General features: G+C 45.2%; 1 protein-coding gene across 4 annotated transcripts in view; it reads left to right on the top strand.

The window, feature by feature from the left end:
- MAPKBP1 (mitogen-activated protein kinase binding protein 1) overlaps nt 1–26,478 on the top strand; it is a 787,404-nt gene that overhangs the window by 386,052 nt on the left and 374,874 nt on the right. For all 4 annotated transcript variants that reach the window (XM_069638801.1, XM_069638804.1, XM_069638802.1 and 1 more), the window contains exons 6-8: nt 234–404; nt 18,000–18,137; nt 18,963–19,145. In XM_069638801.1, the coding sequence (XP_069494902.1) occupies nt 234–404; nt 18,000–18,137; nt 18,963–19,145 (492 nt within the window). The remainder of the gene's footprint in view (nt 1–233; nt 405–17,999; nt 18,138–18,962; nt 19,146–26,478) is intronic.

Below are 26,478 nucleotides of genomic sequence, written 5' to 3' on the forward strand. Positions count from 1 at the left end.
ATTACAGAAATATGACATGAAATTGCATTAATAGAGGGCTGCTGTGTACACTTTATCGCACATTACCAGTTAGGCGAACACATGTGAAGTATGCATTGGATAAAGCATGTGTGATTACAGCATGTAGATCCCGGACAATGGTTTAATGATTTCAGCTGTTAAGTTTTCTCTCTTAGGATTCAGCAGTCACTCGTCCATGGGTATTCCTTGACTTGTTCTGTGTTCCCCTACAGAGTGGGCACATGCCTGCAGTGCGGGTATGGGACGTTGCAGAGCGGACACAAGTGGCGGAACTCCAGGAGCACAAGTATGGCGTGGCCTGTGTGTCCTTCTCACCGAGCTCCAAATACATCGTATCGGTGGGCTACCAGCATGACATGATTGTCAACGTGTGGTCTTGGAAGGTAGGAGACTGTTGATGTTGTGCATGATTGCTGGTTTGGGAAAGAGAGATGGGAGCAGGGCACATCAGCAGAGAGGATGTGCACAAGCTTGAACGAGACACCATTAGGGTGCTTCCTGTTGGTACTTTTAACTATGACTTTAGAGTATATATTTGCTTCATAGAACACAGCTCTGTGGTAGTCTGGGCACAGGATTGTAATGGTCTGAAGATGTTTTGTCCAGAAAGGACAGTAAGACCTACAGAAGGGAATCTACTTCATGGTAACAAACGCACTCGCATGGCACAGACTTCACCTCTTGTCTGGTGTCTTCTAGCAGCCCCGCTGAAACTAGTGCATGACGCACATTATCCACTTATATTCCACCAGCATATATTTTAGGAGGACAGAAGACCTGTTCCTTTTTACCTTACCGAAGGGAAAACCTACATCTGTCCTCGGTCACTGGTAACGAGCACAAGGAGTAAGTTGCTTACGATTCACATGCTTCGAATATTCTCCTTCGGCTGGGAATTCTTGGTTACACACGCCCTGCTTCAAAATTTATAAAGAAAAAACCTTGTAGTCTGTCCACCTTTTTATTGGTACTTCATGCCCCATAGAATGGGACCTTGAGTACTAAGCCCCACCCCTAGAGTCATCTTCAGAATCTAACCAGGTGTGATTATATCCGGTATGAGCCTTTATCTTCGAGGTGAAGGAGGACGCACGTGTATCTTTGAAAGATACCAATGCTGGATAAGGTATGGTAAGAAACGTATTCCTTATCCAGCATTTGATCTTTCATACATTAACATGCTTTGGATAAATGCTAAAAATTAACCTGCACTTTATACCAAAGGTATCCATTGATTTTCACATACAGTTTATCACAATCGCATGGTGTGAAGGATAATGGCCTACCTTACTGGAACAGGCGCTGCAGGACTGGTCTTCCAAGATGGGTCTCCATTGCATCCTGTCCCTCTAGGCAGTAATGTCTTGTGAATGTGTGGGGCACTGCCCAGGTAGCGGCCTGGCAAATGTCTGTCAGCGGGATGCCTGCCCACAGATCTGCCAGTGCCCCTGTCGCTCTAGAAGAGTGGACGTGCACAGGTGCCTTCAGTGGTCTCTTGGCTTTCTCATGGCATGGCATGTTGAGATCACTGATGTGATCCACCTGCTTATTCCTTGCTTCAAGATGGCTTTTCCCGTATCGGAGGGGCCAAAAGCTGCAAACAGTTGCATAGTATCCCTGAAGGACTTTCTTCTATCTAGATAAAATTCTCTTGCTCTTTTCACGTCTAGAGTGTGCAAAGCCGCCTCTGCACGCAATGTCGCCTTTTGCAAGAAGGTAGTTAATACAACAGTGGACGTATGTGAAAATCCATGGGCACCTTTGGGATAAGGTGCATGTTCGTTTTTAGGATCGCCTTGTCCTTTGCAAACCGCAGGTAAGAACCATTGACTGCCAGGACCTGGAGCTCTGAAATGCTCCTAAAAGAGGCGATGGCCAACAAGGAAGACCCCTCCCAGGAGTCGTAGTTTGTGTTTGGCAGGAGACTCGAATGGTGGGTTTGAGTACTTCCAGCACCATATTGAGACTCCACTCCAGGGGAAGAGGGGTCAGGGTGAGGGCAGGCTTTCTTCTTTACTGTAGGAAAAATCCAAAATAGCCCTTTCATGAAGTGTTTGCTAACTCTACAGCAGAGGGGAATTCCTACTCCTATTCTATCTGGAGATTGCTGCTAGGGGTACTCGGGTGCCCCTTGCGCCAGGCTAAGGAGCTATGGCAGGAGGTGGTGAGGCTCCACTTTTAGGTGGTGCAGTTACTGTTGAGTGCCCCACTTGCAAAACCAGGGCCACTTGTGCCTGTAAGACCTGTTGCTAGATGCCGCTCCAGCTGCTTGAAGGATCCTCCGTCGTTTATCGGGTACCTTTCTCTGAATTCCTGTCAGGCTGGTAATATCCACATCCAACGCAGGAGCTGCTGAGTCCCACGATCCCACTAAGATGTCTAGCTCACAACTAAACTGAACAGCTGAGTACTAGACACCCCTGGGGGGAATGGGGAAAAGTGGATAAAATAACAAATCAGACACTGGATCTTCTATCTTCATCCGGTCTCTGCATGAATGAAAATTGTTAAGCATTAAATAATATTACAAAACTAAACAACTATTTTATGAATATCAACAATCCTACCTGAATACCCTCTGCAAAAATCCCAGAGGATGATAATTATTTCTATATAATTTATTTAGTTTTGAAATAACTCCAACCTCTGTAAAAAAGGGATGCTCTCTTCTCTTCTGGCCAGTTACTTTCAACAACTAGAGTCTTAAATTGGGTAATATAACTTACTAACTCTCGATTCCCCTGTTTTAACTCAAGCAGTTCACCATCAACTTGTAAGGATTCCTGACGTTTATCAAATAACTTACTGAACTCCTCCTTAAATAATTTAAAATCATACAAAGCTAAATCTTTTTGTTTAACCAACACTCCTGCCCAACTAGCAGCCTCCCCTGAAAGATAAGATATCATAAATGTTATCTTTGACATATCAGAAGAAAACACTTCCGGCCTACTTAAAAAATGTAATTCACATTGAGTGAAAAATGTTTGAAATCTTTTAGCCTCACCAGAAAAACGTTCAGGTGGTGCCAGAGGCACCGGTAAAATTAAAGACTTTAAACCTCCAATTGCTGCTAACCCAGAATCTCCTCTGTCTAGAACCTTCCCTTTCCAGAACTGGAGGTTCCAAAATCTGTTCTTCTCTCCTACCTACCAACCTTTCTTTTGACATTTCCTTAATATGTGTTACCTTAATATTTAACTCCTCAATCTTTTTATTTAAAAGGACATTCTCATTTATAGAAACCCTTAATTCTTCCCTCATCTCCTTAATCATATCCCCCAAGGCTTCCATAATTATTATGGGAAGTGGTCTCAGCAGCTCAGGCGAAGTTAACTACTTGGGCCTTTCATTCTGTCAGGCTGGTAATATCCACATCCAACGCAGGAGCTGCTGAGTCCCACGATCCCACTAAGATGTCTAGCTCACAACTAAACTGAACAGCTGAGTACTAGACACCCCTGGGGGGGAAGGGGGAAAAGTGGATAAAATAACAAATCAGACACTGGATCTTCTATCTTCATCCGGTCTCTGCATGAATGAAAATTGTTAAGCATTAAATAATATTACAAAACTAAACAACTATTTTATGAATATCAACAATCCTACCTGAATACCCTCAGCAAAAAGCCCAGAGGATGATAATTATTTCTATATATTCTATATATTTTTTTTAGTTTTGAAATAACTCCAACTCTTTTACCCTAAAAGCAAACTTTGGTGGTCATGTTTCATAACTGTGCTGCTGAAAACCAATGACTGAATGTCATTACAAGTGACTAAACTGATGGAGGCTCCTTGTGGAAATAAATGAACTTGAAGAAAAGAAAATGTGTTTCCAAACAATGTCAATACTGTGAACACAAACTCCAGAATGTCTCAAGAAGATGAGTCTTTTGAATGAAGCACACTTGAAAAAATAGTTGAAAACACAGAAATAATCTTTTGTTTTCCTTAAAATGATACTATTTCCTTAATCAGTTCATTCCATTTCATTTACCTCTCTTTATGGAAATAGTTCAACAACCAAAGGAAATACCATTTAATGTTGAGTGCAGTTTTAAAGTAAAGTTATTCCTCAAACGTCTTTGCATGTAATGAGATGCATTTGGAAGATTCCTCATATAATATGGTAAACAAGTCTTATATATTTTCCTCTTTGTTAAAAATACCTTGGCTCAAAAATAAATATCCTTCTTGGTGCTGCTTTTAAAAAACAAGGTTGCCTGTGCAGTCATTAACTTTAATAGCCTTTAAATATCATGTTTTCATGACTTAATCTCTGATGAATGAGTTTGCCATGAAAAAACACTGGCTTCACAACACGACGTCTTTTAATCCTTGCACTTCAGAGGAGAAAATAACAGAAGATAAGGCTACCTTTGGCAGTTCATTTAGATTAATTACATAAAAAGTACTTAGCTTATTTTTTGCTTTAGAAGACCTCTCAGCATTTTCTTCCACAGGGAAAATTAATTTCTTTAGAGTAGATGTAACTTGAATGAGTTGTTTCTTTTTCTTTTAGTGTTGAAGATATTTTCTTAAGAGTTTTCCAAGGCCCAAAACATAGGAGATAAACAGAAACATGACCAGCTCAGGAAACTAAACTAATGAAAGGCAGTTTAGAATGTTGGGAGTCACACCATTGTCAACCTGCCACCCAATCAGAACTCCTGCCTCTGCCCTCCATCTTGGCTTGGGGTATCTGCAGTACTCTGAATATGGAAGTTAAGGCCCAACCATTTTAACAGTGAAAGGACTATATTTAGTTTTTAAACCTAACAATGAAATAAACAAAGAACATAAGGATAATGATTCTTTAATTACCACCTATTTACTATGGAACCTGACAATTCCTATGCCTATGAGCTTGAGTGACCCCTGGGTTGTGGTGGAGTATTTGCCCTTTGTTTTGCAACAACCGGTCAGGATTGGCCCAAGTGGAATTGGGTGTTCTTCCGAGATATGTACTGGATCAGAGTAACGAGTATGAGGCTGGGATGCATTTTCATATGGACGACCCTACAGATTACCAGGATCGCGGGAAATGCGTAAGCAAATGTGCCTTGCCACGTTAATAGGAGGCATCCCCATTGAGCCCGACTGCAGTTGCCTGCTGGCAAAGGAATTGCCCTTTGCGTTTTGTTGTGTCACAGATCAATTTGTGGTTTGCTCCAGAGTTTGAACACTTTTTGTTGAGTTATCGCTCGCATAGCACCCATTCGTGACATTGCTCACCCGCTCTGCTGAGGTTGTCTGCAATCGTGTTTTGCAGCCCTGGTAGGTGACAAGCTTGTAGGATGATATGGTTGATGGTTGTCCAGTACCGCAGCTATTATGCTTCCCATGACAGAGTTCTGGACCGGTTGCCTTCTTGATTCCTTATAAAATACATGGCGGTCATGTCCTTCAGTGTTCTCACTGTTCATTGTAGTACTGGCAGAAACTAGTGGAGCGCCCAACTCATGGCCTTTAAATCAAGGATATGATGTGTAGGCTTGCTTCCTGTTTTGTCCATTGTCCTTTCATGCAGAACTGGTCGCCATGCCCTCTACATCTCGTCAGGGATTTGTATGCAACCAGCATTCTGTTGTTTCTTGCAGCAGCATGGATTTGGATATGTTGCAAAGTATCTTCCATCCCTTCCATTGGACTAACTGAGACATGACCTGGAATTTGTTGTCCCAAGTTCCCACCATCTGTTGGCCATGAACTCTTGTAGTGATCTCATGTGCAACTTGAAATACGGAATTAGGGGTATGCATGATATCGTCCACAGCAATTGCATACACTTTCTGATGGGTACCCACATTCCTTTCTTGAACGTGGTCGCTATTTTTACGATTTGAAGTGTCTGTCCTGTGATGGACGAATCAAAGCCTCCATGGTGGAAATATTGCTCCCAAGAAGACCACCTGGCCGGCAGTCCGTAAACGGGTCTTTTGTACTGATTGTGAATCCAAGTCATATTAATATATTCCATGGTCTCTCGGTGTCACTGACACTGTGTGGAACATGGCTCCCCTTACCAGCCATTTGTCTAAGTATGGGTACATGTCATCACAGGTATGCCGCCAGACATTTTGTGAAGGTCGTCTGGGTGGGGCTGTAGGCCAAATGGTAGATATCTGAATTGGTAGTGTTCCCTGCCCACCGCAAACAGCAAAAACTGTGCTTTGTGTACTGCTTGGGCGTGAAAGTATGTGTCCTGTAAATTCAACGATGCTAGGAAGTAGTTTGGTTGGGCTACCAGTCATTTGGTCGACAACCAAATGGTCGAAATCCAAATGGTTGAATTTTATTTTTTTACTTATTTTTTTTGGGGGGGGGGGGTTCCCCCAACCCCCCTTTTATATATATATATATATATATAATTTTTTTTGGTTTTTTTTTTTTTTTTTAACCAAACAAAAAAAAATATAAATAAATTAAACATTTCAACCATTTTTTTTTTTTTCGACCAAATGGTCATTCGATCTTTTTTTTCGACCAAATGAGCGGACACAGTTTGGTTGTACCACCTAAGAACTTTTGGCTTTTTATATACTTGTTGAGGGCCCTTAGTTTAGCAACTGTGTCTCCATTTTCCATCTGGCCTTTTTTACACCGAAGAACTGGGAGTAAACTCCCGTGCCTTGGCTTCGTAGTGGGACCTTTTGTATAGCCCTCTTGGTGAACATTTCGTGTGGTTGTAGCTGGTATTTTGGTGCCATGTTTGGGGCTTTTTAGCAAACTCCAGGACATGTCTGTGTCGGATTATTGTAATGGCCTATGTGTCTGTTGTTGTAATGTGTTGCCGTTTCCCCAGGTGGTATTGGAGGTTTCCTCCAACCAGTCAGCAAGCCCTGTACCTTAGTTTTTTGAAGTCACGCCTGCTGGTTTGTTTGTTATCCTTTTTGGGACCATGAGGGCGGTCTGTGTCTTTTGAGTATTTCTGTAATCCTTGGATTTGTATCCTTGTACGTCTTAAAGTTGTGGTTTGAGGATTCTTCCTGAAGAAAGATGACCATGGCTTCCTTCTGTTTTACCTCTGGTAGGTGCTCTAGGATGGACTCTCTTCTGGGCATTTCCCTATCGTATCTGGCCATAACTAGGGCGTTGGCTGCCTTTACCCTCCTAGCTCCGAAGGCGTCCGTCTTTCAACCTTCGTTATCTGGAGGAACTGAGCATTTTATGGCTTGAGTGAGGTTTTCTTCCTGCTGCTGAAACTACTGAATCTGGCATAGGCTGTGCCATAAGGCATTTCGGTGTTGAATCCAGCACCCTACATGTTCTTCTCAAGTCTGCCTTTCAGTGCCGGTTCTGAGAAGGGTTTCTTTAAGTAGGTATTCTTTCCACACATGTTCCAGTATAGCAATGAAATCCAGTATAGGGATGCAATTATGGATCTTTTTTGCTTTTTCATTAGATCAAATAAATCCTGTTGGTTGTCAGTAAGACAAAACTCTTCACAGGCATCTGTAATCATTGTGTGCAACGCCCCTACCTCATCCTTTGGTGATAGTTTGGCTGGTTCCTCTGGCACGGCGTCCTTCGGGGCGTCCTCAGTATCTCACTCGTGTCAGAGAGACGTACATTGTAGAATCTGTGTCCCTTGCATCACTGTCTGTGTCTGTCTGTGATAGCTCGCCCTCTTCTTGGTCTTCCCATGTGAGGGTATTGGACATCCTCTTAGGCGTTCCGGAGATTCCAGCCAGGTAGGCGATCTCACTCTTCGGACAGACTACCTTGATCTTGGTGGCCTCAGCAACCGTGCCCTGTGCAGCGGTGACCTTGACATCTATCTATGCTGCTTATGCAGTCTGCTTCCATTTATGGGATGGGCTGTGGGGTTGGCAGATGTTTGTCCAGTTGATCTACTAAAGCTTGCAAAGACATGAGCACTTTCATAGAAAGCATTTGTAGGTGTAAGCTGGGGCCTGTAACAGGCTGTGGGGCTTGAATGTTTGTGTTCTACTCTATTGGTGCATGCGTTGTCGGTATAACCAATTCTTCAGAAGCCAAATATCTTTGGGAGTACCCCTGATCAAAATGGGAGTCGATATGGTGCTGCAGTATCTCAGGCATGAGTTCAGATACTGTGATCAAGGTGGAGAGGTTGGTTGAAGGCAGTGTAACTGTTCTTGTTGCACCTTATCTTTGTCCTGTGATTGACAGGCATTTTCCGTTGACTTTTTGGTTGTTTTATTGTTGATGACATTTCCTTTGACACTGACCATTATCAACCGGATGTGATTACCGTAATTGGTACTTTCTAATACTATCTTCAGCGATTTTTCCTTAGTTGCGGAGGGGCTTTCGTGTCTTTCACTCATTGACAAAGTTGTCGACTGGCTTGTATTATTTTCCTCCTTGGATACTCATCAATTAACTAATTGTGATGGTTGCTTAGATGGACAACAGCGTCAACTGTGCAGACAGATCTCCTGTTGCCAAGTCGTGGCCCTTTGATGACTGGGCCTTTTTTCCCGTGGACGATTGTTGACTGGTTTGATAGTCGTGGCTTTTCGATGATGGCGCCTTTTTCTCCTCAGTCGGCAGCACCTTTACCTGGTTGACGGCACCTTAGCCAATAGTGGTGATTGGAGTCGCTGACGGGACTTCGAGCATGCGGCCGGTGTCTTGCCTTTTTTGTTAGATCGGGCTCTGATGGTCTTTCCTTGGATCGAGACCTCTTTTGGGGCTGGGATGGCATTGTTTTTCCTGCTGCCACACTTTTTGAGAACTCTACCGCAGTGGGTGGGGAGGCTTATTTGCCCTCATTTAGCCAGCATACCAGCCTCCTATGCCTGTCTTAGTGTTTTAGCACTAAAGCCTTGGCATACCTTACTGGCGTCTGTGGTGTGGCTGGGATATAGGCAATACTTGCATTCCTTCTGCCTGTCCGCTTCATGAACATTATCATTCCACATGTGCCACATGGTTTGAATAGAGTTTTCTTAGATATGCGCTCCAAGGTGTAAAAATGGAAATCCCTTGACTTATCTGTGGGGTAGAACCGTTGTTTTTTGAAGGGCTTGAGGTTTTTCTCTCTGGGCGAAAGTTATGGGGGCGATTCTCCAGCAACCACATGCGGTTAGAATCTGAAGATGGCCTCTAGGGGTCGGCTTAGTACCCTACGTACTATTGGATGGAGCTGAAAGCACCCATAAAAGGTGGACGGACTACAAAACACACATAGAAAGTGTGTAACCGAGGATTCCCAGCAGCCTGACTGGTAATATTCATAGCTTGTGAATCTATGAAAGATCCAATGCTGGAAAATGTAGTAAAGGGGCTTTTTATTAATAATTTTGTTTGCTTGGTTCCCAGTGTCTGTTTTTACTACATGTTGCCAGTTGAAAATCTGTTTAGTGTTCAGATTTTTTGTTTTGATACTAGAGCACTGAAGGTGATATTTTCCCTCCCTCCTCACAACCGACCATAAACCCTAACACATAGTGTATTATAGGATTTTTAAGTGAAACCTCTCAATCTATGCAAAAAGAAATGCAAGATGCCCCTCCCAGTGAACCTTTTTCTAGAGACCACGGTTGAGGTACTTTACCCTACTGACCCATACTTTTTTCCCTATTGACCAATTTTCATAGATGGCCTCAAGATCGCACTGCGGCCCAAAAATAGGATTTCATAGACTGCATAGTGTTACTGAAAATGAATTGTGCAGACACTCCATATTGAGATAGGATGGTTATTGGGCAAAGATGGATCCGCTTTTAAGTTTCAAATTCACTTTTGTCTTTCCTTTATACTTGCTGTGATGCTAAATCTGACATTGATCGGAGGGAGGTGAAATGGGTGTTTTAACTCTCCTTTTGTAGGTGTTGCGGTTCTGTAAAAAGGTGTTCATGAGCCCCTACTTTTGCTGACTTTCATGCTCTGCCTCTTCCAACCACCCCATTCGCCCCAGTTACCTCTTTCCTCTGAGGCTTACACCTATATAGTGGTGCCTTCTGGTACCCTATACTCATGGCAGAAAGTGCTTGAACATCATGTTTATCTTGGTTCCAGTTGCATTGTTCAGCATGACCTCCAGCAGGTCATTGGAGATCCCTAAATTCTGCCATTCAAATTATCCGGCTTTATCCTAAAATGCTTCTTGTCCGTAAAACTGTTTACCCACTGGGCCTTTTGTGTTCTTAAGAAGCTAGACATTCGAATTTGCTTTCAAAGGGGCTTACATTCTCCCCGTCCAGTTTTCTTTTTGACATTTTGTTCTGTTTATTTCCTTTTTTCCTGTAGATGTGTGTATGTATTTGTGTTTTAATTGTTTATGAAACGTCTGCTTCAAAGTGCCCTTATTTGCCCCCCTGTTCCTGTTGCCAAGCAGCTGGGTGCTGCACATTGTAAACTCATCCAGTTGGAAAAAAATACAAATTAACTGAATGGAGGTTCTCATTTCATTGGGCTGCTTCGGGCTTCTACACCAACTTTGTATGCCCAATTGAGATGGGTGTCTGTGACTTGGCACATGCTGTAATATACCATGGCTGATGTGATGAACGGGGTATGCATTGGAGTGGGAAGTTTTATGTGCACCTCACATGCAGTTAAAAGGTTAGATAAAATTTGACCCATTCAAAAAGCAGTTACCAGTCCAACCACAAGGGGACTGCAGTAGTTGGTAAAGGAAGCCTGTGGCCCTCGAATGGGTCCATAATCTAAGTTCACGAATAGGAAAAGAAAACTAGCAACCTTCTTTTAAATGGCGCAATGAGCATACACGCCTTAATGTTCCCTCATGAATGCATATAGTCCTTCATTAGCAGAAATGTACATTACCAAGATCATTTAAATTTAGATTGCCCAGCCTGTGGCAGGCGGGACTCCCATAGGGACCTATTAAACAAAGCCTGCAGATCGCCTGCTTGCAGGGAGTAAACCAAGACTGAACACAAATAAGAAATCTCTTTCAAATGCATAAAGGGAATTTAAACCAATGTAGTTCTTGTCCTTAGTGTGCCCTTGCGTTAGCCACATTCCTGTGGCAGACTCCTGCTCGATGATGGCATAGCAGCCCCGTGGCATAGCAGCAGCTGATCCTGCTGCTGTGTAGTTGGCATCTGGATCCATAAGTGGAGCCTCTAAGCCCACTCCCAAAGGCTGGGAGGGCAAGGTGTGCCAGGGAAGATGGTCATTGTGGTTCGAGAGTCCTGCCTTAGGCACCCTGGAGGGGGGCGGCCCAGGTGAGGGAGGGAGGGTGGAGGAGTCCTGGTATAGGTCTGCTTTGCCATTTTAGTTGTCCTACATTAGCGCACCCACTAGGTCTTTGCCATCTGGGGGTCTGAGCCGCCACCATTATAATGCAACTGAACCATCAGTTCTATTTTATGGTGTGATAAATTACTTTTTGCTTAGCTTTTGTAGAATTTACATTTATAGTCCAAGCTAAAATCATTAGCAGGGGACAAAGCATCTTGAGAAGCTAAAGCTTTGAGATCGCAGTGTAAAAAATGAAATGTAAATGATACATGTGTCTTTAGTGGCAATTAAAAACGTATCCATCTTTTAAAATAAAAACTGAAGTACGAGAATGCCATGCCAAGAACCTAAGTTTGTATTTTTTAGAACTGCAATGACCAATGGTGTGCACACTGGGGTGTGATGGGTTAGAAATGCAACGGTGCTTTGTGCACTGAGTACAGCACCTTGTGAGCCTGTTGGCAGGAAGTGCTCTTGTTGTTTCTCCTGCCAGGAATTACAGCGGAAATCGTATGGGCAGAGGTTGCTGCTTTGCCTGCCTGGTCTTTGGCGTCACACCAATGGGTACAACGCGTGTATGTATGCTTCATGTCCTTCTGATCTCCTCTCTTCAGTGCTGTCCTGGTGCAGTGACTTGTCTCTCCACTAGTTAGTGCGCTGTTGACAATTTAAATCTGGTTGTGATTCTATTCGTACAGTTCCTCTGTTTCTGCCCTCCAGATCACTGGCCCAGAAAACCGAGCCCAGCGATCCTCTAAGCCTTTGCCTCCGACCCTCTGCCAGGCAATGAGTGGGCATGAAAGTACATATCCTGCAGTGCATGCTTTCTTAAGAGCCAAATATTGCGAATATTTTGTATACCTCTGCTACTACCTGCAAAGGGGTATTTATGTAACGTCTGTGGTAAGAAAGTAGTTTTTGAAGCTCCATCTATCCAAATGATGGCTCCCATATGTAACCAGTCTGTGTATATGCTGTAAGGGAACCGGCTCTGGCTCTCTGCTATACCAGTGTCACAAATGCAGGGGAAACCTTTCAGGGGATTCTAATTTTTCACTCAGCATATTTTGGTTCTTGCAGCATATCTATACACCCAAACCCCCTAGACTGTGAATAGTGGGGTTTCAAAAAAAGTTTTGGTGGATGAGCAAAATTCAGATGGAGTTGGTGATTATGCTTTGGGAGGTGTGACAAATCCACCATCGTCCCTTCTCCCCTAGGGGGAGCCCCTTCTCATAATGCCAGGGGGGGTGATGGATCTCATGGGACGGGGGGGGGGGGACTATCTGAGAATGTGGTATCCCCTCAACTCACCAGACTTTAACCCACCTTCCTACAACCTAACATCACCCCCTACCCCTATATATCCATGTTGTATTGTCACCCTACCATGTTGGGTCATGGGAAATACTGGGACGAGGAAGAGTGTAGGCTTTGCAAGGGAAGACGTACACATTTCTCTAGAAAGTACTGGGACAAGAAAGAATAGCTACCGAAGTGGGGAGACTCCTTGTCCAATACTGAGATTAGGAAGAGACCAACTGACTCACTGGGAGTCCTCAAGATCAGTACTGAGACGAAGAGGAAGTGCAAAGACATGAAGATCACCTCTGTGAACCACGTTGAACAGTCTGGTGGTTACGGACTTCCCATTATTCTACCCTTAGTTGAAATGGAAGAGGGAATTCAGGAAGTGTTGTCACACTGCTTCGTGGAGCAAGGAAACTGCTCTGCTGAGAAGGGGCTGTGGACTGGTTTGCTTACCAGAGAGATGGGGAACCTTTGAGAGCTGGTGAAGTGCGGAGAACTGGGGCATGCTGGCGAATTACACACAGGAGGAATCAAGAGAAGCCTTCCCTATTATATTATTGATATGCCTTGGAATGAGTGGTATCTTATGATCAAGAGATCCGCCCTGGAGGTACCGCGAAGAGAGCGTAGCCGAAGATGCACAGAAGCGAAGGACCACTGTCTGGGATGTGAACCAGGAGGTTTGGGTGTCCACACTGGGTCAGCTGTGGGGAAGCCAGTCGAACCCTACACATATGCCTACGAGGAGCGAGGCATGCCATACTTGCTGGTGAGGAAAACGTGGAGCTGCGGCACATGAAGGAGATTAACAGGCTGTGACAGGGACGCTGCCAGGCACCTCCATAGGCTGGGGAAAAGCCCAGGTGACGAAGACAAAGAGAAGGTACCGGGTCTTGGAGGGTGCCAAGAGACATTGTCATTAAAGGGTTCTGGGATGCTAAGAATCAGCATAATTACCTGGCCAATTACTAAAGCTGGTAAGCCACGGTAAACTCTAAAAACCAGTGAAGCAGGAAACTGTAGGGACCCCAATTGAAGTATGAAACAAAACGCCTTCTTGGGCCTTCCTACTCGGTTCAGTACCGGGCAGGTTAATGAACCCAGTCTGACATTTGCGAGGAAATGGAGCCTGAGAAAGGCCCGGGGAAGTGGTACATTCCCCTGAGAAAGTTACTGGGAAGGGGAAACCTTACCCCACCAACGGTAGTGGTATTTAAGAAACCTGAGAGGTCAGGGGGGAACGAGTAATTCCCCTTAATGTGAAGATACAATACTTTTGTTTTATATGCCTTATTGGAGTCTCAGCCCGAGGAACCTTTTTGAGACTTTTGATTTGCATCCCTGAAGAACATTTGAGTTGTATCACACAGGTGAACTTTCGGATATCATTCAGGAGAAAGAAAACCACCTTCTGGATCAAGAAGACCACCCCTTTGTCTTTGCTTAGTATATAGTGTGAGGGTTGGAAATGGGGTTTTGGGCAGAGGACTCTTTGCTTTAGACTGACATCCTGACACATTCATTGGTATTGGTTGAGGCAGGGAACCCACTCTTAGGACTAGATTCAGACAAGATTTTCCTTTTTCCTCATTTTCTCACCAATAGGTCTATAGCTAGAAACATGCCGCCTGTGTCGTCTCCTTCCACACACAGAGGCCAGATTGTAACTTTTTACTAAGGAAACCCCTGACTGCCAATCTAAATACAAGATAGCCATAGGTGGCAACAATGCCATCCACTACCTCCAAAGAACTTCAGTCCACCCCATTGCACTCAGAAACCTTACAAAATCAAGACCTTCTCAAAGGCATGATCCACCCCCTAACGCCTACCCACCCATATTTGCAACACCCGTATTGACTACTTAGAGTCTGAAATATGCATCACATGCCCTCCCAACACATATGGGACACATTCCACCCAATCGACTAAGATAGCTACCTCGACCCTAAAGCCAAAAAAAACCAGCCCTCGACCCTTAAGCCAAAATAAAACTAGCCCACTTCCTGGACAATGCATGCTCCACTTAGTCTACATCCAACTGCATAACCCTGGCTCCACACTGGGCCAACATCCACTCCTGTCTCACACGCACCCCCCCCCCACTCAAAACTGGACAAATCTCCCACTCAAGACCCATCCGTTAACCCCAAACTCCATGAACATTAACCTCACATCAAATCTTTCCAAACTTTGCCAGAAACATGGAATGCTTTGCCACAAGCCAATTACAACAGCACATCACCATAAATGACCTTTTCACCCTATTCCAATTCGGTTTTCTCCCCAGCCAAAGCACTGAGACTGAAACCCTTTCACATCCTGGGTGACATCCACAACATCTGACAAAGGACACACATTCCCTCTAGTCCTCTTCAACGCCATCCTCTTAAGCATCCCATCAAACAGGATGAAAAGCAGAGGCTGCATTCTCATCTGGTATACCTCCTTATTCCCGCCCCCCCCCAAACCCCCAGATCACTAAGGTCCCCAGCTTTCTCCATCAACCCATGCCTATACTTCACATACCTGGCAACGGAGCATGCAACTTGCAGCCATACCTCCTACACAAGATGCAATGTAGCGTTCATCTTGACTAATTCTGCACCATGGTACAGGCAGTCATCCTCTCTGAGCTGGGCTATAGAACGCCATACACCCTGGTCTCAAGCACCCTTGCTCTCCTCCAAGCCACGCGGAGCAGAAAGACCCATTCTGCACTTGCCTAAGCACTGGCATATCAGCCAGGACTCTCCCAGCTCACCTGTCTCCCCATACTCCACAGAATTGCTTCTGAAGGACTCTACATTGTATACAAGGCCGCCCGCCTGAAAATCAAACCCTACCATCTCAAGGAACTGAAACGATCACCCGCACACACCAGACAATCCAATAAGTCACTCGTGCAGTCCACTCTACAAGTTAACCTGCACACAAATAGGACTTCACTCAATGGGCACGCAGAGCCTGGAACGCATTACCAACCCAGATCCGCTCCATCCAATCCATTACCTTCTGCAAAATCCTCAAAACTGATCTTTCAACTGGCCTAATCAAGCCAGAAACCACCCCCTATAATTTATCGATCCTGACCTTCCTAGCCTGAAAAACATTTAACTTTCACCTTTTGAACTTTGTAAAGCACTCCAAGACCCTCCTGGTAGTGGTGTATACATGTTTAACTCAAGTATTGTTCATTTTAATCCCTCACGTTTTATCTGAATTTTGCTTTCACTGTATTTGCAAAGCTGTGACTAGTAGCTCCTTCAAAGCTACCGTAATACTTGAGCTACAGTGTAGCATGGGTGTGCAGCCCAGTGTTTAATGTAGGACTCCCAGCCTCCACCATCCGATTGCAACTAAACTTTTCTTGTTATACATTGGTTAATGGCGTTGCATCTCTACCCCGTCCCATCTTCTGAAGGCGGTAACCCATGCTGTCATTTTCTGCTTAATCTGCTTAATCATAAATGACGTCCCAATTAAGTACCTTCCCAACAATATATTGTCCATTGCCTCCAACTGGGTCATCCACACGATTTTAATCAGTCTACCTCCGTTTGCAATCCTTCACGAGATTGCTATTTCCCGTCTGTTAGCAGCAAAGCAAGCCGCCCCGCCGCCCCCCATCCCCATTTACAAAGCTAGCTATCAATTTGCGAAAAATATCCCACCAAACGGCAACTCCGTACCATGGTTGAATGGGAGTGGCTTATTGCAGTGGCATTCTGCCAAGATTTCTATTTTCGCCGACACTTGTTTTGGCAATATGCCACGCTCCTAGAAAATATTTTTGTAATTTAAAGTTTTTAAATCCCGCAAAGCAGCTTATGCCTTGGGTATGTGCTCGAATTAAACACATCTAATCGGCTTGAGTGTTACACTGCCCTGTTACAAATGCATGTTGAAACACCTTGGATATGACTGGGAAAGGGGGGTGCGGTGGGGGTGTAATACCTTTTGTGGGTGGGAAGCAGAGGTAGTAGTGGGCGGGCGCTGTTTGGAGCGGTGCTCCTCCTTTTTTTTAATTAAGATTTTACTGTTCCAATAATTTTATTTAAAAAAAAAAACTGTTCCGGAATGGTTTCGTTTTAAAATAAGTGTGGGAAGCAGTTGAAACTTGCACTTCAGTGGCTGAACATTCCCTTTGGGAGTTTGTATTGTGTGGGAGGGGGCGTGGCAGGGGGCGTGGCGGTGCGGTTAGTGGAGAGCAGGGCAGGCCAGCAGGGAGCCTAGTTCCACTGCTGCTTTTCATACACTTCGACCGCTGGTAGGAAGACCATTTAATGGCCGACGCAGGTCTGCAGAAAGCTTTGCATCTGTACAGAGAGCCACGTTGTGTTAATCTGAAGTTTACATTCCAGTTTTCATTTTCTAATCAAGGATTTGAAATGGTTGGCTATAATTGTTTTTTAAGGGATCTCCAAATCAGGAAATTCCCTTTAATGCACCCATCAGATGCGATGGCCTTTCAGGAAATGTGCGGAAATGTTTGCTCGGAGTGAGACCATCTCTGCGTGACACCTCATGCAGATGATTAATTTTACTGGAATGGGTGGCCCCATGGGTAATGTAGCATTCCTGTGGGTGTATGCACTGCATGACCAGGTGATTGTGAGAGCCTTGAGCAGTGCGCACTACGGTATGGACCATGGAAGGGGCCCACGGCTTATCAAACCTAGCAAAGCGCTTTCCACCAGAGACTGTATAGAGTTCCGCAGCCCCTTGAGGTTTGCCAGCATAAGCACCAAATTCTAAGTCCTGTTACAAATAGTGAAAATAACAGGTAGGATTTCCACACCGCACACCCCAGAGCTCCAGATTAGATTTTGAAGAGTGTGTTTTAAACCGATTGTTTATTTTAGTTTGGAGTGAACATTGAGTTAAAAACATAAATTGCATTCCAAAAGGGGGCATTTTTCTGCCCGATTCATGGAATTGTTTGCGCGAAAAACGGATTTGCGCGCCTTTCTGCCCGAAAATCCCTGTTTTAAGTATGGGGATTTTCGGCCAGAAAGGCGCGCAAATCTGCGTTTTTCACGCAAATAATTCCATGAATCAGGCAGTTAAACTCTACAACAGATAACCTGTGATCATACTACTTTGTAGTTTATGAACATTTATACACTATAAATGAGTTGTCTCTATACATAGAGTTCCACAACCATTATCAAATTCCAAAATGTGACTCGACTCGTACCCACCCACTGTCACAAAGAAACCAGCTTTTTGGAGGCGTTTTCTGACTGGACAGCAGTTTTTCCAAATGGTGTCCACGGAAACAAAGGGACAATATTAGAACAATGAGAACCCAATGCCTTTTCTTTTCAAGAGCGCTATTCTAAAATGAATTCTGGCCATCAGGGTCTGGCGTGTGACTTTGAAAAGAAACTGTCAATTTCTCAAGTGCAAATATACATTCGATATTGTTTAAAATGTAATCTTTGACTGTGATTGCTTTTCAGAAAAATGTGGTGGTGGCCTCCAACAAAGTATCCAGCAAAGTGACGGCGGTGTCCTTTGCAGAAGACTGCAGCTACTTTGTCACAGCTGGGAACCGGCACATCAAGTTCTGGTACTTGGATGACACCAAAACCTCAAAGGTAAGTCCACGGACTTGCTGTCCAAGGTTTGCACACAGGCCAGAGCTTGCGCGTGTGTTGCCACCAATCTGCTTCTTTAAACTTTGCTGATTTTTGGACTCGTGGTCCTTTTCCAGCTTGAAAGTCTGAGCTTGGCATATTGGAATTCAATTATGTCACAACGTTTTGACCTTTTCATAAAGGGAATTCATGGACGAGGAACTGATGTAGCTTTTAAGTTTGTTCCATTGTTTGTATAATTGTAAAACACCGTTTTGATTGGACAGCATTGCCAGTTTGTGGCTCCAGTTCAGTGATCTATTCCAGATAAACCCTGTAGTTACCATAGATACAGCCTTTGGCCAGTGCAGGTTTGCTATATCTGACGAGGCAGGGTTTTTTAGTACTAGGTGGTGGTTATCTTGAATGCTGACGTGTTTGGGTGAAAATGGCGTCTTCCTATGAAGGTAAGCTATGAGTCGGCGGCTACTGAATACAATGACCAATTTAAATGAATTGAGTTTCTGACCTGTTTCAAAATCCATTGTTGGTGAGGCTTGAACCGGCTATCTTTAATTAGATGATTTGGACACATCATGGTTACCTACAGGAATTCTATTGCGTGCTTATGTTGGTTTGCAAGTTGCTCTTTGAGGGTACTTTCCCATTGGCTACTGTAACTCATTTGTGGATTTTGAGCTATTCAGATCCAAATAAAAGGAGGTGTATAGCAGGAGTGGACACACTAGAAACTGGAACCAGTAAAACTGCAATCCCTTCCATACCAAGTGATGGCTGTACCTTTCTAGCCCTATGTTTCCTATAATATGGAATCTTTGCTTACAGGTGAATGCAACCGTACCCTTGCTTGGACGCTCAGGCTTGTTGGGGGAGTTGCGGAATAATTTCTTTACGGACGTTGCTTGTGGAAGGGGCAAGAAATCGGACAGCACTTTCTGCATCACTTCCTCTGGGCTCCTGTGCGAATTCAATGACAAAAGGCTGCTGGATAAGTGGGTCGAGCTGAGGGTGAGTTCTTTACGCCTCAGTCTCTGGGCCAAATATGTAAACCATGATATTGGAATGGTGGAATGTTTGTTATGAAATGTCTACCTATGTTTGTTCAACTTTCTCTTTTGTACCCATTCATGAGTTGAGGAATGTTTTCTAGAGGATGGTTTTGATTAATGTAGTCAAAAATACTTTCCAGGAGATTGGGTGCCTTGCGAGAGACATGTAAGCAGATCCACAACCATAAGAATTTGTATATACATCACATGCTATGCATAGGTCGACATCTAGTGGTAGCTGCAGAGTATTACATTTCTCCATTATTGGATCTTTCATAGATCCACATGCTTGAATATTCCCCATCGTCAGACCAGGAATCCTCAGTGATTTAAAAATAATTATTTATATACATTTCTGATAGGAAAAGGCAATGGGAGTTGCCCAATTTGTCTATTGAGAATTTCACTTGTGTAGTCCCTCTACCTCACTTTGATCATTTATGACCCCAACCAATGAGGTTGGCAGGGCTTAAGCCCCACCGCAGGCAGCCATCTTCACATTTTTCTCCGCAGTCTACAAGACCAGGGGAATCCTCTCGGCTCTCTGATCTTTTATCGGTTTCCTTAACCTTAGCTGTTCAAGCTACAACTTCAATTTAATTTTTATTTTTCATCCAGACGAGGACTACGATTTGTTCCTTCCTGGGCTCAGAAAGGACACGTTTTCAACCCTTTCGTCGAACGAAGATCAACTTGACACCAACTAATATGAAATAGCCCGAATATTCTATGGCATAAGGATCTGTGTGTGAATAAGTTACACTTGGTTTGACCCAAGAGAAATCATATTGGGACCCACTTATATAGATACACTTGTGTTTTTTTTACTTTTGTATTATGATTATTTGTATGATTGTTTTATTAAGTCTATTGTGTGTGATTAATAAAAATTGAAATATATGGCAATGAAAAATATGTAATGGTATTGACTGCCAGACAGGATAGCCATTTAGATCGCCACTGGTGCGTTTTTGAACTTTTTTGTATTCCATGGAGTAAGAAGTTGTTAATCCCCCACTGTGGATAAAGCTGTTTAGAGAATTGTCCTCGTGTATAACCCTCATACCCAACTGCAGACGAAGGATGAGACCAATAAAGGAGACCCTGCACCACCAATGGGCTCAAGCCTACGGGCCATGGGAAGATGTCATCCAACTTCCAGCCTTTCACAAAGCACTTCACTGGTGGGACTCCACAAATCGGCCACAGGGGATGCCATTTCAAGCACCCACGTCTACACTTCTCAGGACAGACACATCCATATCAGGCTGGAGCGCACACCTAGCAGAACTACAAACCAAGGGCACGTGGTCAACCAAAGAGTCGACTACACATCAACATCCTGGAGCTCAGAGCAATCCGCTGGGCACCGAAGGCCTTCTTACCTGTTCTAGCATGACACTTAGTCGCGATACAGACAGACAACACAACCTCCATGCATTTACACCAATAAGCAAGGAGGTACAAGATTAGAGATGCTATCCAGAGAGGCACAATGTCACGACCCACTTCCTGAACCCCCCCCCCCACTTCTGCCCCCCGGCAGGCCCATGGGCCAGGAGGGGTCTCGGCTCGGGCCCCCAACAAGTTTAGGCATCCTTTGCCTAGGCCCTCTTGGGGCCAGTCCTGCGGCCTTTGGCGCCAGGCTCATACTTAATGAAGACTTGTGCTTGGGAACTACTTTATTTCAATGCCAGTCAACATGGAGGCATCCACATAGCTTGGCTCCTTGGACCCAAGCTATGCAGTATAGTGTTTTGGGTGTGGTAGCCTAGGGACTATTTTACCTGGACTACTTTCTTGATGCTATTTAAACCACACCCGACTTGGAGAACACGCTTCGAGTTACTTTGCAATCCTGCAACGTGACGCTCATCGTGTTCAGCTGCATCTGCGAACCTCGGAAGAACAGCATCTGAAAAAACAAAAGGACATTGTTAATAGCAGCAGCTTACTTGTGATTCCACCGCTAGCTGCCATCCGCTCCTGCAATCCGCATCCAAAGAACAGCGAGCCTCCTGGACCGTCGGAACTGCAAAAGGAGAGAAACGGGACATTAGACATTTTACAATTGTGCCAGCAACTTACCTCACGAGTCGCCCATCGACCAGCATCGGCTTGGGACTTCTTACTCCGGGTGAGCACCGCAACCTACGGGAACAAAAATCAACAGGTTAGCAAAGGCAAGGCATCATAGCGCTGCGCATAGCACCTACTTACCGCATCAAGGCGCGCTCGAAGCACCATCACCTGCCGGTGAGTCCCAATTCAGCCAACGTTCCAGAGCAAACTTCCGCGTACCTAAGGAGAGAGAAGACATTATTTAAATTCAAGAAAGGCATACAGTATAACAGTAATGAGACCTACCTGAAAGACTCAAGGGCCTGCATCAGTGAAGTAACTAGATCGCATTCGACCACAAAGGACAACGCTCCCCTGCCAAGAAGGCAGGACGGAGAGCATGCCAAAATCCATAACAAGGTGAGGAAAGGTCCCGGGGAGGGGCTGCGGGCATACAGGGTGTTGGGAGGCTCTTACTCCAGTTGCCCAGTCTTGAACATTGCCCACCTGTTTTCCAGGCAGAACTTCTCCGCTGATTATACCTGGGAGTGGCTGAAAAGGGCACCAGAGTCCCCACAGCTGGGTGGCGTCCCCGTGGATACCAGGTGAGCGTAACACACAAACTGTGGACATGGGCGTTACAGCGCAAGGTCCAGTTGAAAGCAGAACATCTGCCAGGAGTAGACAATGTCCTAGCAGACAACTTGAGCAGGGATTACACGAACTCCCACGAGTGGGAGCTAGACAAAGACTCCGGATATTCTGCATTTGGGGAAAACCAGAGATCGATCTCTTCGCCACCAGCGGCAACAAGAAATGCCCCCGCTTTGACTCGAGATACCCAGAGACTCTCACTGGGGGACGTATTCTCAATAACTTGGCCGGTTCCTGTATGCATTCCCCCTGACCCTGTAAGAGTGCTGTGCAGAGTGAAGGAGCAGCCGTGCAAGATGATACTCATCGCTCCGGAATGGGTGCAACAGGTTTCGTACCCGACCCTCTGGCTCCTCTCTAAAGTGTCACCCATTCGCCTCAAGAGTTTGCTGACTCAACCGAACTACAAGGTTCTCCACTATGGCCCAGCAAGCCTGTTGCTCAATGTAGGGTTCCTGAACAGTGAAAATTAGCGAACCTTACACTACCTTCAGAATGTTTGGACATCGTTGGAGCGTCTAGGGCACCCTCCACCTTAACCACATACTTCAATGAGTAGGCTCGTTTCACTACATGGTGTGAAGCTTCACACATAGATCCACTTATGACATCAGTGGAACACGTGTTACCATATTTGTTACATCTAGCAAAAGGTACACCTATCTACCATATCGGCTTATACTACAAACCCTACTCAAGCGTCATTAGTTACCAATCAAAACCTTCCTCAAGGGATTATTCCATACTTTTCCACCAATACCAGAACCGGTACCCACTTGGAGCCTAAACCATTTTGTCTGCACTCATGGAGGCACCCTATGAACCCATCCATAGATGTGACCTTAAGTTCCTATGCTGGACGGTTGTTTCTAGTAGCCATCACATCTGCTAGAAGAATCGGTGAATTCCAGGCTCTCATCAGAACCTCCTTAACCATACTCCAGAAAGGCTGCATCATCCTCCGGACACATCCTCACTTTTTACCTAAAGTAGTCTCTGGAATGACACTCAGAGCATATTGTACTTCTTACCTTTTTCAGAAACCACACTTCAACGGCAGAACGAGCACTACACTCTAGATATTGCACGAGTCCTGAGATTCTACATTCAAAGAACCAAGGAGTTCCGTACATCCCCACGGCTCATCGTGGCATTCTGGGGTCGCAGTAAGGGACAGCTCATCTCCAAACAAGGACTCTCGCGCTGGGTGACTAATTGCATCAGCCATTGCCATCGGTCCAAGGGTGACCCACTCACTGGACGCCAACGGCTCACTCCACAAGAGGTAGAGCAGCACCGGTCACTTTTCATACAGGAGGACCGATAAAGGACATATATGTAGAGTGGCTACCTGGAACACGCTACACATTCGCCAAGCATTACTGCTTAACAGAAGACCCAAAGCAATCGGCGGTTGGACAGGCGGTCCTCCTCCACTTATTTGTTTAAGGTAGGAGCAGCCTTTTTCTCCTGCCTTCCCGAAGTCTATATATGGCTTACGTTAAGTTGCTATACTCAAGGGAAACTGAAGTTTGGACCTGCTTAACTGTTTGGTATTCTATTCAAGCATGTGAATCTATGAAAAATCCAATGCTGGAGAAGTCTTAGTTACTTACCTGTAACTGTTTCTCCAGCATTGGTATCTTTCATAGATTCACATGCGCGCGCCCGCCCGCCTCCCCTGAGAGGCTGCTCCGAGGCCCGCTAGCCATATATGTAGTCTTCATACGGCTCAAAATCTGAAGATGGCTGCCTGGGGTGGAGTTTAAGCCTTGCCATCTCATTGGTTGGGGGTCATAAAGGACCAAAGTGTGGTGGAGGGACTACACAAGTGAATGTCTCGAGAGACATATTGGGCAACTCTCATTGCCTTTTCCTATGGGAAATGATGTGTATAAATTTTTAAATCACCAAGGATTCCTGGTCTGACGGGGAGCATTCAAGCATGTGAATTTTTCAAAACTCGAAAAGGGACTTAGACCGTGCATGCCAGTAATACTAGCCTTAGTGTGACGTCCACTGTACCCATGGTCCTTCACGCGTCAGGGTACCACCTCAGATAGTTTTTCTACCATCATGGTCGGACTCATGTTGCAGACTTTCTGTCCTTTTGACGACCGTACACTGTAGGAACTCCAGCGACGGTTTTCGAGGACAAGACCATATGTCGAAAAGACTCCCATCTCGACTAACTTTGTCTGTGGCCTACCTAGGCCCCAACAGGCCTCAGTCTTGTACAGTAGAGCGAGTGGGGGATGTCATAATCCATCTCACTTAGAGAATGTATATTGCCCTGTACTTCTCTTTATTTTGCGAGGCTGCCATCCTTCCATACTATGGGAAATGCACCTTTTTTAAATTCTGTCCTTCCTGTGACAGGAAGTTTCCCTGGAAGGATTCAGAGTGTGTAACCTTTTCCTCCCTAGGGACCACTCTGAAAAACAGTGCAAGTCATGCAAACTCTTTCAGCCAAAATCTTTAAAGGACCGGAAGACTAAACGCTGCGCCCACCACACCATGCATGCCGCGGCCGCCATGGACCTCGAGGGAGCCTCCAGCAATGGCAGCGCTGGTGCCTTAAGTGACGCCGAGGGCGTTCGGGACCCAATGGATTCCTGTGTGCAAGCCCCAGACTCCCAACAGACAGACTGGCAGTTCTGCTTCGGAGACACCCGGGGGCTCAGTATTTCCACTGAACGCCACAATTACATCCACCCCATGGCAGACAGTCGACCACTTCGTCGACCGATGAGCCACACGCGTGTCGAAAGGACGGTCCGAAAAATCCCTGTCCGCTGGGCCTTCGTGTTTGCGATCACCACACAACAGGTTCCCGAAACAGATGCCAAGTGCCTTTCCGACATCGTGAGCAAATCAGGAAAGTCTGCAGGTTCCAGCAAACATGCGTCGAAAGCCGCGTCGACGGCTCCCGCAAAAAAAAATGGTGAACGTATAGAAAAACGTGTCACCCTCCTCAACCCAAATACATCGAACAACTCAATCATTGATGCCTCTACCCTCAAAATCACAGGGTTTAAAGTATAGGGAATACTCTGCCCCTAAAGACACCCTTTCAGGGGCAATGCACCACAAACAGCCTCCTGCTTCAGAGGCTTTAACTGCACCTGCTCCCATAGTGTTACCATCCTCCCAATGTACCCCAGAACAGTTTAATGGTGTTATGAGAAGAATGTCTAGTTTTGATGACTCTCTGGATCAACACTCAGAACAACTTGCCAACCTCCAGGGGCCCCCCTCAACTTGAAGCAGCTAACAAGCAGCCCAATGCCAAAAAGCCTGCCTGTACCGAACACAACCTAGTACATCTCCCTATCAAACTGTGTATGATGACCTATACTGTTATGACACTAAAGGTTCCCAAGACCCTGGCTCATTAGCAGACCCAAGGGGACATGAAGGATACAAGTCAATACAATGACCATACATCATCCAATCCACCGACCAAACTGACCAACCAGTGGCTGATTCCCCGGTGGACAACCAGCTGCAGTATAATCTTCTTTTAAAAGCTGCAGAACACTGGAAGCTCAAGTCGATAGACTTCGTAGAGGACATCCTTGATCTGCAGCACAGGTCATCCCACTGCTCCAATCCGTCCAAAGGCGCATTCAGCCTTCACTACTTATCCCCAATCTGACAAGGGCAGTCAACTCGCGCATTGAGAAAATGTTTAGGCCAGCCCCACCAAACCCCTTGTACATTAGTGGGCAGCTAATAGTAGTGACCACCACAAGGAAGAGTGGGCACAACATTAGCCTCTGCCAAAGCCCCTCCTGACAAGGAGAGCAAAAAGATGTACATCCTAGGCAGGAAAGTGACTTCCTCAGCTGCCTACTAAGTGAGGATAGAAAACACTTTGCTACTGTCCAGTTAGAATTGCCTCAAGTGGGACGAGATCTCACAGCAAATACTCAGTCCCAGAACCCCTAAAGACACAGCTCTTACAAACAGTTGCTGAAGGGAGACCAGTAGCAAGCTGCATCCTTAAAAATATTTTGTATGCAGCAGACAATGCAGGGCGGATTGTGGCAGAAGGTACCCTCATCAAACACCATGCATGGCTACGTCATTTGGGTTTAAAGTTGGAGACACAAGCCACCCTTTTGAGCATGCCTATCGAGCACAACACATCATTCGGTAAAGTGGTCAAGGATGCACTGGCAAGTGATGAGCTGGCATGCCCTCAAATCCTTGGGACAACTCACAAACAAACCCTTTGTGCAGAGGGTACTAGTCTTTTTAAATTCCTAGACCTGTCTACAATAGAGTGCTGGAGGGGTTACTTAGTATCCCCTGTGTCTAGATACGCATGTAATCGTCAAATGCTACCCTTTCCTCTCGAAGTGGCAGTGGTTTTATAATGAACTACCATGATTTTTCTGGACAGTAAGCGACGGTAGCGTTAAATCACGGGAGCCATGTTTTTCAAGATGGCGTCTGAGCCCCCTCTGTAAAAACAGGTCCCGGTCTTCTCTTTTTGCCATTTCTTTGTGGAAAGGTCCTTCTAGAGTTTTGATCTGCGTACCAAACCAGGTTTTGTTCCTTTGTTCCTTTGT

The sequence above is a fragment of the Ambystoma mexicanum genome, chromosome 14 (assembly GCF_040938575.1).
Source record: "Ambystoma mexicanum isolate Mex_15411 chromosome 14, UKY_AmexF1_1, whole genome shotgun sequence".
Taxonomy (NCBI): domain Eukaryota; kingdom Metazoa; phylum Chordata; class Amphibia; order Caudata; family Ambystomatidae; genus Ambystoma; species Ambystoma mexicanum.